Here is a 16310-nt window from a genome sequence, read left to right as displayed (position 1 = left end):
TGTGCATTAGGATAAGATTATTGCTAAAGTCGATATGAGAACATGTCTGGAACCTAAGTGGCTCATGAGTAATGTCAACATTTTCATTTATTGTATTTTTCTAGAAGGACAAAACTCTATAAAAATCATCAACTTAATAAACATAATCACTTAACTTTTATTAAAAATAAAACAACCAATTCTCAAAAGACAACAGGGCTTGAAAAGGCCAGCAAGATCCAATGATATGTCCCAGTTTCTGTTGTCATAACTCCGGATTGAGTTTTCACTCTAGCAACCCCAAAATCAGCGACCTTTACAACCTGTGATGGAACACATACAACTTTCACTTCTATAACCTGATTTATGTTATTCATTGTGTTTATCCATAATAATATCATACATATGGTATGTTGTGTCCTGTGTGTGTGTGTGTGTGTGAGAGAGAGAGAGAGAGAGAGAGAGAGAGAGAGAGAGAGATCAAACTAAGTAGTATTGTATTGGATCAGACGATATATAAAAATTAGAGGAAACATACACTGTTTTCATCCATCAAAAGATTGGCATGGCAGTCTTCAAGTCTCTATGAATTATGTTGGTGCAAGTGGTTCCGTCCTTTAGAAACATTAATTGCCACTTTGAGCAGGGTATGAAATTTGAAAAACCCTTTCTGCTTATGTAGGTAGTCTTACACACTTCCACCAGACATAAACTCTGACATTTTAAAAGAAAACAATGCTTATAAATTATAATGTGGATAACGATTGCTAAATATGCTTATAATGTGACGATTGCTAAATATTTATGATCACGTCTATTCAATTATGATACTTCATATTGTATTTCACCTGTAAACTATGCATAAGAGTGGGGGCTTGGTACATGCTCCCATGAATTGCTCGACATTCTTGCGTCAAACCTTTCTGCAAGTTCCATCAGCAAGTTTGTATATGCATACTTTTTAGAAATGAAAACACAACTAAAACCAATTTGAATTTTGTAAAAAATTCCCTCCTAAAAAAAGAAGAAATTAGTGAATAAGCCAGCTACATTAAAAGTTCAACATATGATGACTAGAACCAAGAAACTAGATAAGAATGCAGATATTATATGTTCCTGTAGCTCAAATTCCTTAATAAGCATACTGTTTGACATTGTTAAAGGTTCTGACATGCAAAATACTATCATGAGCAAATTTAATACACATACCTCATGATGAAGACTTCCTGAGCAAACTCTTTCTGCATTTCTGAACTTACAAGCTCAGCCTTGAGAACTTTGATGGCTACTTCCTGGCTACAATATGTACCTTTAAATCTGATTTAATTTAAAGAACTGGTCAATTAAAATTGAAATTACATCAGCGCTTACAGAAAACGTCTGGGAAACTAACACAAATGCATAATTCTAGATCGCTATGTACTTACAGTTCACCGTATGACGCAGATGCAACTTGAGTTCCGTATTTCAAATGTATGTTTAGGATCTATTTCCCAAACATCTTCTGTATCTGGGATTCATGGAAAAGGCATGCCAGTACCTAGCTGGACTCTGGATAAAAAAATGAAATCCTTCTATATATTTATTTAATTTATTCAATATATTATATATTATTAGTTAATATAGAATTATGAAAAAAAAAAAAAATAGAAAAAAAGCCTTCTAAAATATATCATAATGAATATCAATCAATATCAAATAAGATATATAGAAGGCTTTTTTTTTGAGCCCTACTTTTTGTTCTTTTTGTTTATCCAATGTATTATAAGCATAATAATTCTATTTTTTGAATTGGGTGGCTGAGTGGACTAAAGCGTCGGATTGCTAATCCGTTGTACAAATTTTTGTACCGAGGGTTCGAATCCCTCTCTTTCCTTTATATTGATGGTTGGGTATTTTTTTCTTTTGTTTTTCTTCCCTGTTTGTTTCATTTTTTTTTTTACTAGTTTTTACTAGTTAAAGATGTAAAATAGATAGAAAAACAAAAAAGAGTTCAAAATCCAGGATAAGTAAGGAAAACAAAAAAGATTTTATTATTCTTCACGTCCAGGATTACGTCCTGGGTCGTTAGATAGGAATTCGAAGATAAAAAGAGAAACAAAGAATATCACTATCGTGTAAACAAATAGTTTTAGAGTAAGCATTACAAAATCTCCAAGATAATTAAAAAAAAACGACAGAGAAAGAGAATAGATTCTCTTCTATTTCATATTATGTTTCCTTTGATAGATACTAAGTTTATAAAAGATACTAAGTTTATAAGAAATGAAGTAATTTCAAAAAAAAAAACTTAGGAAATTGATTTGTAGTAAGAGTAGGAAATGATATTATAAATGAAATTGATTTTCTTTCATATCCACAATCAAGATCTACGTATTGGTGGTGGACTCCAATCGAATAATATAATTTTTATTGTCTATCCAAAAATTTCTTGATTTGGAATCAAGGATTCACACTGTAAGACTTATCTGATCTTTAAAAATGTTAAAATGTTATATATATAATTTAAGTTTTCGAATAAAAAATTCAGAATTATTATGATCACGTTCATCAACAGATGATATTGATTGCTGACTGGACCTCTCATGTCTCTGAAAGTGGTCGATAAGAATTCAATTACCAAATTTTGTCAAATTTACTATATAGCTGCCATCTAGAAATAGAGAAAATGGCCAGACTTACCTCAATCTTCAAGACTTCTTTTTCCAAAGTTTCTTTGAGCTTCTCTGTTTCCTGTTATCAAACCAAATAATAAAAAAAAAAAGCCCCATCAGCTAAGCCTTTTCAAAATACTTGAACAATATTAAGAGCATGAAACTGATGGCAAACAGTGACATAACAAAGTATTCTAGAATACAATAAAAGCAGATTCGAGTAGGTATGGTTGATAAGCCGGTGCTTATGAACTGAAATATGGTAGCTGTAACATGGTTTAAATGAATATGAATTCTAATATTATGTATTTCAAGATAAATATAAGGTCAATGGCATTAAATTTTGAAAGGAACTGCTCACTTTTATTCCAATATGTATCCATCCCAACAAACTGGTAAAGATAACAAAATGATTATCAACATACCTCATAGGGCCATCCTTCAACAACAAACACGTCTAACGAGTAACCGTCAGTTGTGGAAAAAGCATGTGCCTCTTGGATGTTTAGTCCAACCTCAGCAAGCAAAGCAGTTAACTGCAGAAGCAACCACACCTCTGAGATGCTCTCATTTATCACACAAGGTTCAAAGTTAGTCCTAATTAAGTTTACATAAGTAGGGTGATTGTGTGTAGGTTAGGGTTGAATGCCTGTCCCAGCCGAGTCAAATGTTGTCTCAACCATCAATCATGAATTTCAATAATATATGAACCAAAACTGATGAACTCCAAATTTGTGCTACTTGTTTAGGAATAAATAAGCCATAATATTTTGATAAGGAAAGCTATCACATACCGGCTGAGAAGCTTTGGTTTGTCATCTGTTGAGAAGGTGATTTCATGCATGGATGGGCCTACATCATTTTCAGTGACAGATGTTTGATATTTTTTTTACAAAGCATCCGAAACACCAGAACAAAAATTTCATAAATCATCTGAGGTATAATATTTCTACCCATCATACAAGCTTATAGATAGACATATCTTGGGTATAATAATTATCAGTATCTCAACCTCTAGAATGCCAAAGAGATATTTATTAATATAATTGAAAAGTACTAGGGTAGTAGGGTTATAGAAGATCTGAGTTAAATATTCAGATCCACCCCCACGTGAAAAGAAAAGGATGTATAATCTAGATTCTAGGTCATTTTTCAGATATATTTTCCAGGTCTAGGCCTAAAAAAAGCTTGCATCAGAAATTTCACCGTGTATATTGTACACTGGCATGCACAGATCGCTCCTCTTCTAAGTCAACAGAATCATTTTCTTCAAGAGCCAGTGCTTCAAGATTAGGAGAAGAACCAAAAGCAGGAGGTGGAAGTATTCTACCGACAAATAAAAGAGAGAAAATAGAATCAGAATTGCATATTAAAGCCATTGAGCCCAATTAACTAGAATAATTGGTGGTGCTTTACTTACACACAGCTATTACTTGAGCTTTATGATAAGAGCACCCAAAAAGTTTACTTTTTATGAAGTGATGATAAGTGAGAAAATGATACCCCTATCCGCTTGAGTACTTTGAAGAACTCTGAACAGAATCTTCCCCAGGTGCATATGGTTGGAAAGATTCAGCTGTGTTTTCATCAGATGAGGAATGAAGCTGCACCAAAATTCCAATGCCAAAATGATATTGTCCACATGGAACAGAGAAAATGCTTGCTTAGAGGAGGAAGCAGGCGTTGGTACAGAAGCAGCATATTGGGCGAGGTTAAAGAGTTAGAAGTCTTATCCTCTACCATCTTTCAGGCTATCCAATCTATCAAGAAGTGCATCTTTTCTTCTTTTAGACAAATCTAGCAAGCAAGGGAATTGTTATAGTAAGCATGAGCGGGAATATAGGTTTTTGGCTCGCAATGAGGTAAATTTGAAGTCCATGTAGGTGCGGGCCAGACCGGTGTCGCATCGAGTTCACTCATCCATGCCATTGCCATTTGTTAAGAATATAGATAGTTAGTTAATCAACTAGAGTTAGTCGATAGGTTACCAAGTTAGTTAGGAGGTTAGAAAGTTAGTTAGGGAGTTAGTTACTCCAAATTGTTCTATAAATAAGCTACTTCATTGTACATTTTACTCATTCTTTTATCAATCTATATTCATTCAACATGAATTTCTATGAGTATCTTCCTCATGAATACTCTTATGCACTCTATCTTGCCGACATCTATGATCTTTATCCATTCGATTCCATGATTTATAACATGGTATCAGAGCGATACCCAAGGGATGAAGATGAAGATTCCGCTGCCGATTTCGATTCAGCCATTGATGAAGATGAAGCTCTTTCTCATGATGTAGCTATGGAGGTTTCTGCACCAGAAGCTCAATCTTCAACAATCTGCAATCACATTTGTTTTGGCAGTTTTAGGAATTCAGATTTTTCCGCCGTTCAATTCGCTTCAATCACTCCAATCAAGCCAACAATTGATGGATTCACCATCAAGATCGGGGAAATTGCATGTGTTCTTGTTGCTTCAAGTTGCAACAATAAATCTGCGTTTGCAGCTTCGGAAGACGACGAGAAATCGAAGAATCTTGATTCTGAAATTGTGGTTTCTGAAGCAATCAAAGGATTGAACGAATGCAAATCTGAGTTTGGTGTTTCTGCAGAAATCAAGAGGTCGGAGAATCTTATCAAAGGTAGAGTTCCGCTATGCTATGGATCTGTTTACGGCGTTGCCGCCATAAGGCCTTTCGCTTCTTGGTTCTACGTCGGAAAACAGAAACAACAAATCAGTAGCACAACAATCAACAACCAGGTTTGGCTTTTCGAACTACATGATGAGTGCATCGTCGATTTTGATCCCGGTGGAATTATGTCAGTGATTTCCAGTTCTGCTACTATGCTCTCTATTATGTCAATTTTCGATTCAATCTCACTCTTCCCTTTCGATCCCGGTGGAACTTTCCTATGTCAGTGATATATTAGAAGTCAGTTCTGCATAATTGTGGATGTTGAAATAACCGCTGTTCTTGCCTTCTGTTTGGTCCTTTGTTTTCCAAACTCATACTAAAAATTCTGTTACTATGAGTTTGAGGGAGGCTATTACAATATAGAAGTCAATTCTGCACATTTGTTCAGTTTTGGATTAGTTGGTTTTCACATTAGAGAAGGATCAGATTTTGTTACTTGGTTATTTGCTGACATTGCTTGTGTTCTTGCTTATGTGAAAATCAATTAAATAAGAATTGTTACATTTGGTTTATTCATGGAGTTTGGAAATTGTAATGCTCATAAGATACTTGGTAAAGGTCCTCTATTAAAATTCGTTGAATACAATGCAATTTGGTATAGACAAGGTTATTTTGCACAAAAGGTATTGAAGTGGAGTCTCCCATGGAAGTAATTACTGGCATGATAATTGACTGTGATTTTCAAATTTTGGATCTTCATTCTAGAAATGGTTGTGTGATTACCTTGGTTTTAACAAGTTGTTTGAGTTTTCGCCATTGTTCTTTTTTTGCAAGAGTTGGTTCTGGTGTTTGTTTAAAGGTTTCAGTCCAATTGGAAGGTCACTTGTTGCAGACTATGGAAGGTGTTATGAGGCTAGTTGTGCAGATTTTATGTTGCTTGCTTGGAGTCTATGGTTTCGAGGAATGTATTACAAGCCAAAAATTCAATGCTTTGTTTCTTTGTTTGGATTTAGCTTTGTAATTCAAACTCAAATTGGTAATTTTCCCAATGTTGAGTTTGAGGGAGGCTGTTAAGAATATAGATAGTTAGTTAATCAACTAGAGTTAGTCGATAGGTTACCAAGTTAGTTAGGAGGTTAGAAAGTTAGTTAGGGAGTTAGTTACTCCAAATTGTTCTATAAATAAGCTACTTCATTGTACATTTTACTCATTCTTTTATCAATCTATATTCATTCAACATGAATTTCTATGAGTATCTTCCTCATGAATACTCTTATGCACTCTATCTTGCCGACATCTATGATCTTTATCCCTTCGATTCCATGATTTATAACACCATTCAATTGGCACTCACACCAGGGCTAGAATGAATGCTTCTATCGATAGAGCTTTCACGTCTGCATATAGAATCGTTTTTTTGGAATGCACGCATTAATAATCTATGATGATCTTAGTAAACAGACCGTGGCATATCGACAAATGTCGGTCCCATCTTGTGGAAAGCCATAATCTTTACAATTCAGAAAGTAAGAAAAATATCTGATTACTTAAAAAGAGACGATTCAACCAGACAAATGCAGTTTGATCTTGTGAAAGAAAATATTCACAGACATACTGATGACACATCAACAAAAGAAACCTGTAAGAGATTTTCCTCAACTACAAAGCTAGTATACTAAAAGTGGCTCAAATGAATCATCGCAACAATGATATAAGAAAACAAGTTGAAATTCAAAATGTGCTATATTTCTTCAGTCAAGGAGGTAATAAAAAATTCAAGGCATGCTGATTAGAGTGCTCCAGCATGTACAGTGTAAATATAAATTGTGCTTGATCTTTTTCAGTTTGTTAAAGCATACAGGTATAACAGGCAATCCCAAATTGGAAGATATACATTTAAAATGGTAAACCCTACACCAAGAATGAAATGAACCACTTGTCAATAAAACACAGCAAAACAACAATGCCGCATCCATGAAGCACGGATACTCCACGGGATTAGGCGTGTCTTGGTCCCGGTGTCCGACACATATGATTACAATGAGTTATATCATTTTCTCAAATTATTATTGGTGTTGATGTGTCAATGTTCGTGTATGTACCCGTGCTTCATAGGCTGAGCCACACAAAAGCACTAAGAAATGAAAACTACAAAGATTTGAATTAATAGCATGAAGAACAGAACACTGCAAGGGTCAAGTCACCTGAACTAAGCGAATTTCAATTTGAGGCCTATTAGCAGGATCATGTGCTAAATGTAGTAATCTCTTATGCATATGAACATCTTCCGCTCTTTCCACATTCACATCTAACGCATACCTGCATTACAGAATACCCTCAAATCTCTCTCCAAAACTCAAAACCAAAAATATTTTAAAAAAATTGATTCAAATAAAACAAAAATTTAAAAGGAAAACACAAATAAAACTCGTAAACCTAATCAACAATACTAAATCATCAACTAAATGGAATCACAAAAATCAACAATGCCAATTATCAAAATTCAATACTCTATTGCATGCACACAGTTTATAGAGAACAACAAAAATCAGTGTTAATTGATTATGTTGGATTAGTTTTTACTTTTGGCTTAAATATGTTTTGGGCAAATTACACTAACCTCCCTAAATAACACACACCTCCCCTCTATTTTTGCAAAAACACTAACCTCCCCTCTACACTAACTCTGTTTAATCACCATTTGAAAAGAAAGAAAAAAATATAAAATATTCAAACAGCCTCTCACCGTCAGACTTGGGAAGCTCTCTTCCTATTCAAACTAACACAATTACAATTAACATAAAAATTCTAAAATACTCGCCAAACTCTATTTAATTTTGTTTATATGGATGATTTTGGAAGATACCAAAAGGAAAAGGGATAGATGTTGTTATACTGATACACCACCAATGAGATTTAAAGGATTAATTCATATGCACGTTCATAATTAGATGTGTGGTAGCTATGTAAAGGATAGATGTTGCATGTGTTGTTTCTGCTCAATAAGAAGTGAAGGTAAAGTTGATTGAAGTGAACACGGCAAGTCTGAAATTTCATAGTAAATCCCACATGCTCCTCTCGTAATTAAGGATAAGAAAGAAGAAAAAAAAGGAAAAATTAAAGGAAAGGAAAAAAAACAGCAACATGGAGAAATAGGAAGTCACAATTTCTTCTCGAAATGGAGGTGTGGCTTTATTTTTTTCCATGAGATTGTAGCCTTCTGAGTGATGAAGATGAAGGTAGTTTTTCTTATCAGCAAGCCACAGACGGCGATAATAGAAAAGGGTGGTCCCTGTCAAGAGAAAACAAAATAAGGGAGTGTTGAAATTTGAGGAATTTAGGTGAAAGAATAGGAGAAAATAATAAGGAACAATAAAATATTATTGATAATGATGTCAATAACCCTAATTACAATATTTACATTACTATTTACATGAATAAAATAGTATGACTACCTTGGTATTTATAACCAAGTGAATAAACTTAAATCTAAACTAAATCCCTTTATTATAGGGCTAAGAATAAACAAACCAAATCATAGAGATATTTTCTCAACAAATAATATAATATTTTCTATATTCTAACACTCCCCCTCAAGCTAAAGCTTACTAAGCTTTAAGCTTGTTACAAAATTAACCCTAAAAATAAATTAAATCCATTGATAGCAAGCCATAAAGAGCAGCAATCAAAGAAGTAGTAAAGCAGCGACCGAAGAGATGAATCCATATCAAATTAAGTAAAAATGTCCGCAGATTAAAGTATCACAAACGGGGTATGCCCGCGGATTAACGTATCACAAACGGGGTATGCCCGCGGATTAAGGGAAAACAAACGGGGTATGCCCGCGGATTAAGGGAAAACAAACGGGGTATGCCCGCGGATTAAGGTATCACAAACGGGGTATGCCCGCGGATTAAGGGATCACAAACGGGGTATGCCCGCGGATTAAGGGATCACAAACGGGGTATGCCCGCGGATTAAGGGATAACAAACGGGGTATGCCCGCAAATTAAGGGATCACAAACGGGGTATGCCCGCGGATTAAGGGATCACAAACGGGGTATGCCCGCAGATTAAGGTATCACAAAACAGGTAATTAGGCCACCAAAACAAGATCAAGAGAGACTGATGATCAATCTTGGGAAAAAACGGTGGTTAAAGGTAAAGGATTCATGGAAAATTGGCATGTGACTGCATGTGTTAAGTAACATATCAATAAGGGTTAGAAAAGAAAGCAAAGGGGTAAACAAGAACCACAAAGGTGTGGAACAAAATAAAAATAAGTTCTAATGACGGCTAGGGTTTATATGAAAAAAGGATAAAAAAGGTAAAGTGAAGAATAACCAAGAATTAATTATTCTCGGGAGAAATTGCAGCGGAATTATGTTTCAAGGTGGATACCATGGCTCTGATACCATGTTGAAATTTGAGGAATTTAGGTGAAAGAATAGGAGAAAATAATAAGGAACAATAAAATATTATTGATAATTGTCAATAACCCTAATTACAATATTTACATTACTATTTACATGAATAAAATAGTATGACTACCTTGGTATTTATAACCAAGTGAATAAACTTAAATCTAAACTAAATCCCTTTATTATAGGGCTAAGAATAAACAAACCAAATCATAGAGATATTTTCTCAACAAATAATATAATATTTTCTATATTCTAACAGGGAGGTTATTGATCATTTAAAAACTAGAGGGGAGGTGGTTGACATTTAGCTAAACCTCAAGGTGTGTGTAATTTGCCTATATGTTTTTAATCCATATATTTTGGCGGATTTCTAAAAATAAAATCCTTACATTTTTTTTTAATTATATTTGTATGCCTTCAAGTTTTTTCTGTTTCCAACATTGATCAATACTGTGAAATTTTGGTAGACCGAATAAACGAAAAATGATATATAGATATCACACATACTTATCTAATGACGTGAACGCTCAAAGAGTAAACATTTAAATTAATCTGTGTGGTATTTATATGACATTTTTTGTCTATTCAATCAACTAAAATTTCACATTATGTACCAATATTGAAAACAACAAAAACATGAATTACTAAAAATATAATTACAAAATGTAGGGACTATTTTTAGAAATCCACCAAAATGTAGGGACTATAAACATATTTAACCCTTTACTTTTAACTAATATTAAATATTTATTTTTTATTTGTAAAATGTTGATCCGCGTGTACTATTTATATTAACCATTCATTTCTTTACTTATAAAATGTATATCCCCGTTTTATATTTTTTTTTAAAAAAACGTACTCTCTGTCCTAAGATATAAGGGTACTCTACTGAAATATTAATTCACAATAACTAAAATATGTCATGCTAAACGGTATCTCGGGGGCACTTTTAAGCATACCAAAAAAGAAAATAATAAATAAAATTAATATTAAAAATACAACTTTTTATACTTTTAAGGTATTGAATGTACGTATTTCGAGACATAAATTCTATTTTAATATGTTTAACCAATGCCCGCGCGGGGGCACTATTTAGCATTTCCCTTAAAATATTCCATTTGTCCAAAAGTATTTCAGTCTTTTGATAGAGTCAAGTTATTTATAACTAACAAATTCAACTTCGAATTTCGAGGTGAATTTAGATTTTTCAAATGTTTCCTTTGGGCTTCCGTAATCCAAAGTTCAGGCGCAGGTAAGTAAAGTCTGGTCAAATATTATTTCCATCAGGAATCGAATTCAAGTTCTCCCGAACGATTCGGCTCGAAGCTCATTAACCATTTTAGTTGTAATAAGTTTATGGGTCATGTTAACATAAACCTAAAAGTAGAATTATTCCATTGAAAAGTGTAGCAATTTGAGTTTTAAAAAATTAAATGCACAAATTTTGAAGAGAATATCTCTATATTAAGTTATTTTATCATGTGTCTTTAGGGCATCTTCCTAAGTTTATTCATGTGTATAATATTTTAAATATAATACTTAAATAATAATGATATATTTAAAATAATTTAAAATTATGTTAATATATCATTTATATTAAACATTCATTATTAGTGTTAACTGTCAATTAGCTATTGACTTGGTATTTGGATTAATAGCATATAATTTGTTTTAATTGGATATGATTGTTTGCTTGTTGTACATATCTTTTGCAAGCTGTATTTTTATTAGTCATTAGTAGCTCTTAATTCCTTCTCCTTTTGTATCTCTATTTAGTTGAATCTTTGTAACTTAATTTGTATCAAATCAATATATACAATACAATTGCTTTTCTTATATGGTATCAGCCTACCTTCGGTCAATCCTATCTCATTACTGATGGCTGCCATAAACATACCTAACCAAAATTCTCCATATTTTCTTCATTCATCTGATCAACCAGGCCAAATACTAGTCACACAACTACTTGATGGAGACAATTATCCTACTTGGAATCGTGCCATGACTATGGCTTTGGAAGCAAAAAATAAACTTGGTTTTATTGATGGCTCCATCGCAAAACCAGAACCAAACAGTCCCGATTTTTCTAATTGGATTCGCTGCAATAGCATGGTTCAATCTTGGCTTGTTCATTCAACCATTCCAACCATTGCAAACTCCATTCTTTGGATCAAAAGTGCACGTGATATATGGCTCGATCTCCTCACTCGTTTCAATCAAAAAAATGCTCCTCGTATTTTTGAAATAAGACGCGCTATTTCAAACCTCTCTCAAGGAACCAATTCTGTTGCTGCTTATTACACACAATTGAAGGCCTACCGCGATGAACTTGATTCATATCGCACGGTTCCTGCTTGTGTTTGTGGTGTCATTCCTAATTTCAATGATATTTATGCTACTGAGCATCTCATGGATTTTTTACAGGGCTTGAATGATTCCTTTGCATCTGTTAGAAGTCAAATTCTCCTAATGGACCCTCTTCCTTCCGTGCCAAAAGCCTACTCTCTTTTTTTACAAGAAGAGCGTCAACGTTCACTATCTGATTCCCGTTCCATTACATTGGAACAATCTGCTATGGCTGCCCAAAATACCAATATTTCTCGCGATGGAAACAAAAAACCAATTTATTATTGTTCTCATTGTGATATAGAAGGACATTCCGACAGTCGCTGCTATGAAAAAATTGGGTACCCATCTTGGTGGAAACATAATCTTGGACCAAACAAAAATCGTCGTGGGACTTCCTCTCGTGGTGGTCGAGGCTCTAGACCTGCTGTTTCACACAATCATCCCACAGTTGCTGCTGTTGCTTCATCTTCGGAATCTCAGCCTCCGGTTAATTTATCTCAGACTCAGATCAACCAATTACTTTCTCTTCTTCATAAGACTGGTAATGATCAACCTCTAGCAAATTTTGCAGGTACCTCTTTTCATTGTTTTGCATCTTTTAAACCCTCTTCTTCTCTTTGGATTTTAGATTCTAGTGCAACTCATCATATGGTATCTGATCTTTCTTTTTTCCATTCATATACCAAAGTCTCCTCTTTTGTTAAATTACCTGATGATAAACTTGTTCCCGTACATCATATTGGTTCTATTTATTTGAAATCTGGTCTTTTAATCCCACATGTTCTACATGTTCCATCATTTAAATTTAATCTCTTATCCATTAGCAAATTGTCTTGTGATACTAACTCTCATGTCATTTTTACTTCCACTTCATGTTTATTACAGGACCAGATGACGAAGAAGATTTCTGTGATGGGTGAGCAACATGGGGGCCTTTATCTCATGGACCATTATCCTACAACATTTTCATCTGCTGTTTCTTTTGGATCGCATTTTGATTTGTGGCATTGGCGCTTAGGACATCCAGCCCCCACCCTATCTTCCAAATTCAATAATATTGATTCTAGCATTAAGTTTTCAAATAAATGTTCATGTATTGTTTGTCCTTTAGCAAAACAAACTCGATTACAATTTTCAAGGAGTAGTATTACTACTATTAAGTGTTTTGAGTTAGTACATTTTGATGTTTGGGGACCCTATAATAATGCTCATTCTTCTGGTGCAAAATTTTTTCTTACTGTGGTTGATGATTTTTCTAGAAGCACTTGGGTTTTTCTTATGAATCACAAAAGTGAAGTCAACACACTAATTCCCCGTTTTTTTAAAATGATTGAGAAACAATTTCAAACACATATTCAAAAAATTCAATCTGATAATGCACGTGAATTTTTTAACTCCCACACCAATAATTTTTTCAAAGATTTGGGAGTATTGCAACAATCAAGTTGTGCTTATACTCCACAACAAAATGGTGTTGTCGAGCGTAAACATAGACATTTACTAAACGTTGCACGTGCCATGCATTTTCAATCCAATTTACCATTAGATTTTTGGGGTGATTTTGTATTAACAGCTACTTATTTAATCAACCGTCTACCTACAAATGTTCTAAAAGGTAAAACACCTCATGAAATATTATTTAAAAAGAAACCAAATTTGTCTCATCTTCGGGTTTTTGGTTGTTTAGTATATGGTCGCAACACACAAATATCACACAAATTTGATAATCGTGCTTCTCCAGGAGTTTTCTTAGGATATCCCCATGGTCAAAAAGGTTACAAAATACTTGATTTATTTTCAAAAAAAATATATGTAACGAGAGATGTTACTTTTCATGAACATATTTTCCCATATAAGATGCTTAATGCTCAAAAACCTGCCTTAGTCTTGCCACTGCCACCCACTGAGGAATCTTCTTCATTTTTATATCCTTTTCCCCCAGATAAGCCACCACAACCCCCTCCACCAAATGAACCCCCCTTTTCCACTATACACACCGCACCACAAACTGACTCGCTTAATCTAAATCTACAACTCGAACCATCCTCTTCCAATCTTGAACTAGTACCACCTCAACCTCCCTCAACAGTGACCAAACACTCCACCCGACCACGAAGACCACCCAGCTATCTCAATGACTATGATTGCTCCCTCCCCTCATCACAGGCATCTTCTTCAAATTCTAATCCTGGTAATCCTTATCATCTTTGTAATTTTTTATCTTCTCATAAATTTTCTACTTCTTATCGTTCTTTTCTTTCTTCAATTACTACTGAGTCTGAACCTAAATCATACACTGAGGCTAAGAATTTTTCGGAGTGGCGCAATGCAATGCAATCTGAGATTGATGCCTTGTGTGAAAACAGAACATGGTCTTTAGTTTCTCCACCACCTGGTAAGAAACCGATTGGTTGTCGTTGGGTTTTAAAAATAAACGTAAATCTGATGGAAGCATTGAAAGATATAAAGCACGATTAGTTGCTAAAGGATATACTCAAGTTGAAGGGGTTGATTATTTTGATACTTTTGCTCCTGTTGCAAAACTTGTAACAGTTCGAGTTCTTCTCTCAGTTGCTGCTGCAAAAAATTGGCCTCTTCATCAACTTGACGTTAATAATGCATTCTTACACGGTGATTTGCATGAAGATGTATATATGCAACTACCACCAGGATTTAGACGTCAGGGGGAGCCTCTTGTATGTAAGTTACATAAGTCTCTCTATGGTCTTAAGCAGGCATCACGAAACTGGTATTCCAAATTTTCAAAGGTTCTTATTGAATTTGGTTTCACACATAGTACAGCTGACCCCTCACTTTTTTGTCTGCACCGTGAATCTGGTTCTGTTTTTTTGCTCCTTTATGTTGATGACATTGTTCTAACAGGTTCTGATCTTCATCTCATGAGCATGGTTAAGAATCTTTTACACAAGCACTTCAAAATCAAAGACTTGGGTCGTTTGAAATATTTTTTGGGTATTGAAGTTGCCAAATCAAAAAAGGGTATTTTTTTATCACAACGGCAATATACTCTTGATATTATATCTGATTGTGGTCTTACCGCTACCAAACCTGCAGACTTTCCCATGGAACAAAATCTAAAATTATCTCCATTTGAAGGTACTATTTTAAATGATCATGCGCCTTATCGTCGCCTTGTGGGTCGTCTTATTTATCTCACAGTAACACGTCCAGATATTGCCTACTCTGTCAACATTTTGAGTCAATTCATGCATGCTCCTCGTCAACCACACATGGTTGCTGCTACTCGTCTCATTCGCTACCTCAAATCCACCCCGGGTCAAGGTCTTTTCTTTGCTTCCGATTCTAATCTTTCTCTGCAAGGCTATTGTGATTCAGATTGGGCTAGCTGTCCAACCACTCGACGCTCCACTACCGGTTACTGCATTTTTTTGGGTCCTAGCATAATATCTTGGAAGACAAAGAAGCAGAGTGTGGTCTCTCGTTCATCTGCTGAAGCAGAATATAGAGCAATGGCCAATGCAACTTGTGAAATTACTTGGCTCTCCTATCTTTTGAAAGATATTGGTCTTCCCCCACCTACGTCAATACCGCTGTTTTGTGACAATCAATCTGCTCTCCACATTGCATCAAATCCGGTATATCATGAACGGACTAAACACATAGAAATTGACTGTCATGTTGTTCGTGAAAAGATTTCATCCGGTCTTATTACTACTGTAAAAGTCAGCTCTGCCAACCAAATTGCTGATTTGCTCACTAAGCCCTTGGGAAAAGATCAATTTATGCTTCTAAAGAGCAAGATGGGCTTAACCAACTTACACACCCCATCTTGAGGGGGAGTGTTAACCGTCAATTAGCTATTGACTTGGTATTTGGATTAATAGCATATAATTTGTTTTAATTGGATATGATTGTTTGCTTGTTGTACATATCTTTTGCAAGCTGTATTTTTATTAGTCATTAGTAGCTCTTAATTCCTTCTCCTTTTGTATCTCTATTTAGTTGAATCTTTGTAACTTAATTTGTATCAAATCAATATATACAATACAATTGCTTTTCTTATAATTAGTAAAATTTTCATCATCGTGGTCTCATAGTATAACTTAGTTGGGAGAAAGGATATTATAAGGGGGATCGAACTTTTTCAAATCAACTTCACTATTTATCCATATTTAAAAGTGTACGTGCGAGTCTTTTTGTCAAATTATAGATTTACAATAATCAATTATTAGAAATTATTTTTAATATAAATTATAATTTATTGTTATTAAGCACTAATTGATGAAT

General features: G+C 34.4%; 1 protein-coding gene across 22 annotated transcripts; it reads right to left on the bottom strand.

Moving 5' to 3' along the window:
• Window positions 1-8602, bottom strand: LOC123883976 (serine/threonine-protein kinase STY46-like). 22 transcript variants are annotated; one of them, XR_006800604.1, is made up of 12 exons: window positions 8135-8594; window positions 7473-7587; window positions 4054-4237; window positions 3840-3959; window positions 3428-3485; window positions 3059-3169; window positions 2662-2712; window positions 1407-1530; window positions 1189-1314; window positions 828-902; window positions 518-693; window positions 1-302 (listed from the first exon to the last, which is right to left on the bottom strand). XR_006800604.1 is itself a non-coding variant. In XM_045932941.1 (6 exons), exons 1-6 carry the CDS (start codon window positions 8472-8474, stop codon window positions 2472-2474), a joined length of 516 nt encoding a protein of 171 aa, XP_045788897.1. In that variant the 5' UTR covers window positions 8475-8591; the 3' UTR covers window positions 2332-2471. The 22 variants fall into 22 exon arrangements, 4 of the variants coding, with proteins under 4 accessions (XP_045788897.1, XP_045788898.1, XP_045788899.1 ...); XR_006800602.1 differs by having other exon boundaries at window positions 1189-1296; window positions 3059-3189; window positions 8135-8592; XR_006800599.1 differs by having other exon boundaries at window positions 1189-1296; window positions 8135-8591.
• Between the last annotated feature and the right edge of the window lie 7708 nt (window positions 8603-16310).

The sequence above is a fragment of the Trifolium pratense genome, linkage group LG5 (genome assembly GCF_020283565.1).
Source record: "Trifolium pratense cultivar HEN17-A07 linkage group LG5, ARS_RC_1.1, whole genome shotgun sequence".
Taxonomy (NCBI): domain Eukaryota; kingdom Viridiplantae; phylum Streptophyta; class Magnoliopsida; order Fabales; family Fabaceae; genus Trifolium; species Trifolium pratense.
Note: the sequence above shows the minus strand (reverse complement) of the source record. Positions and strands in the feature narration are given on the sequence as shown.

Bases quoted from the DNA above. Each gene is read 5' to 3' on its own strand.
- LOC123883976 (XM_045932941.1), bottom strand. From the start codon at position 8,474: ATGGAAAAAAATAAAGCCACACCTCCATTTCGAGAAGAAATTGTGACT. The intron at 3,486-7,472 runs GTGACTTGACCC...AAAATGATGTAG, and splicing joins TTGAAATTCGCTTAGTTCAG to GCCCATCCATGCATGAAATC. The intron at 3,190-3,427 runs GTATGTGATAGC...AGAGCATCTCAG, and splicing joins AAACCAAAGCTTCTCAGCCG to AGGTGTGGTTGCTTCTGCAG.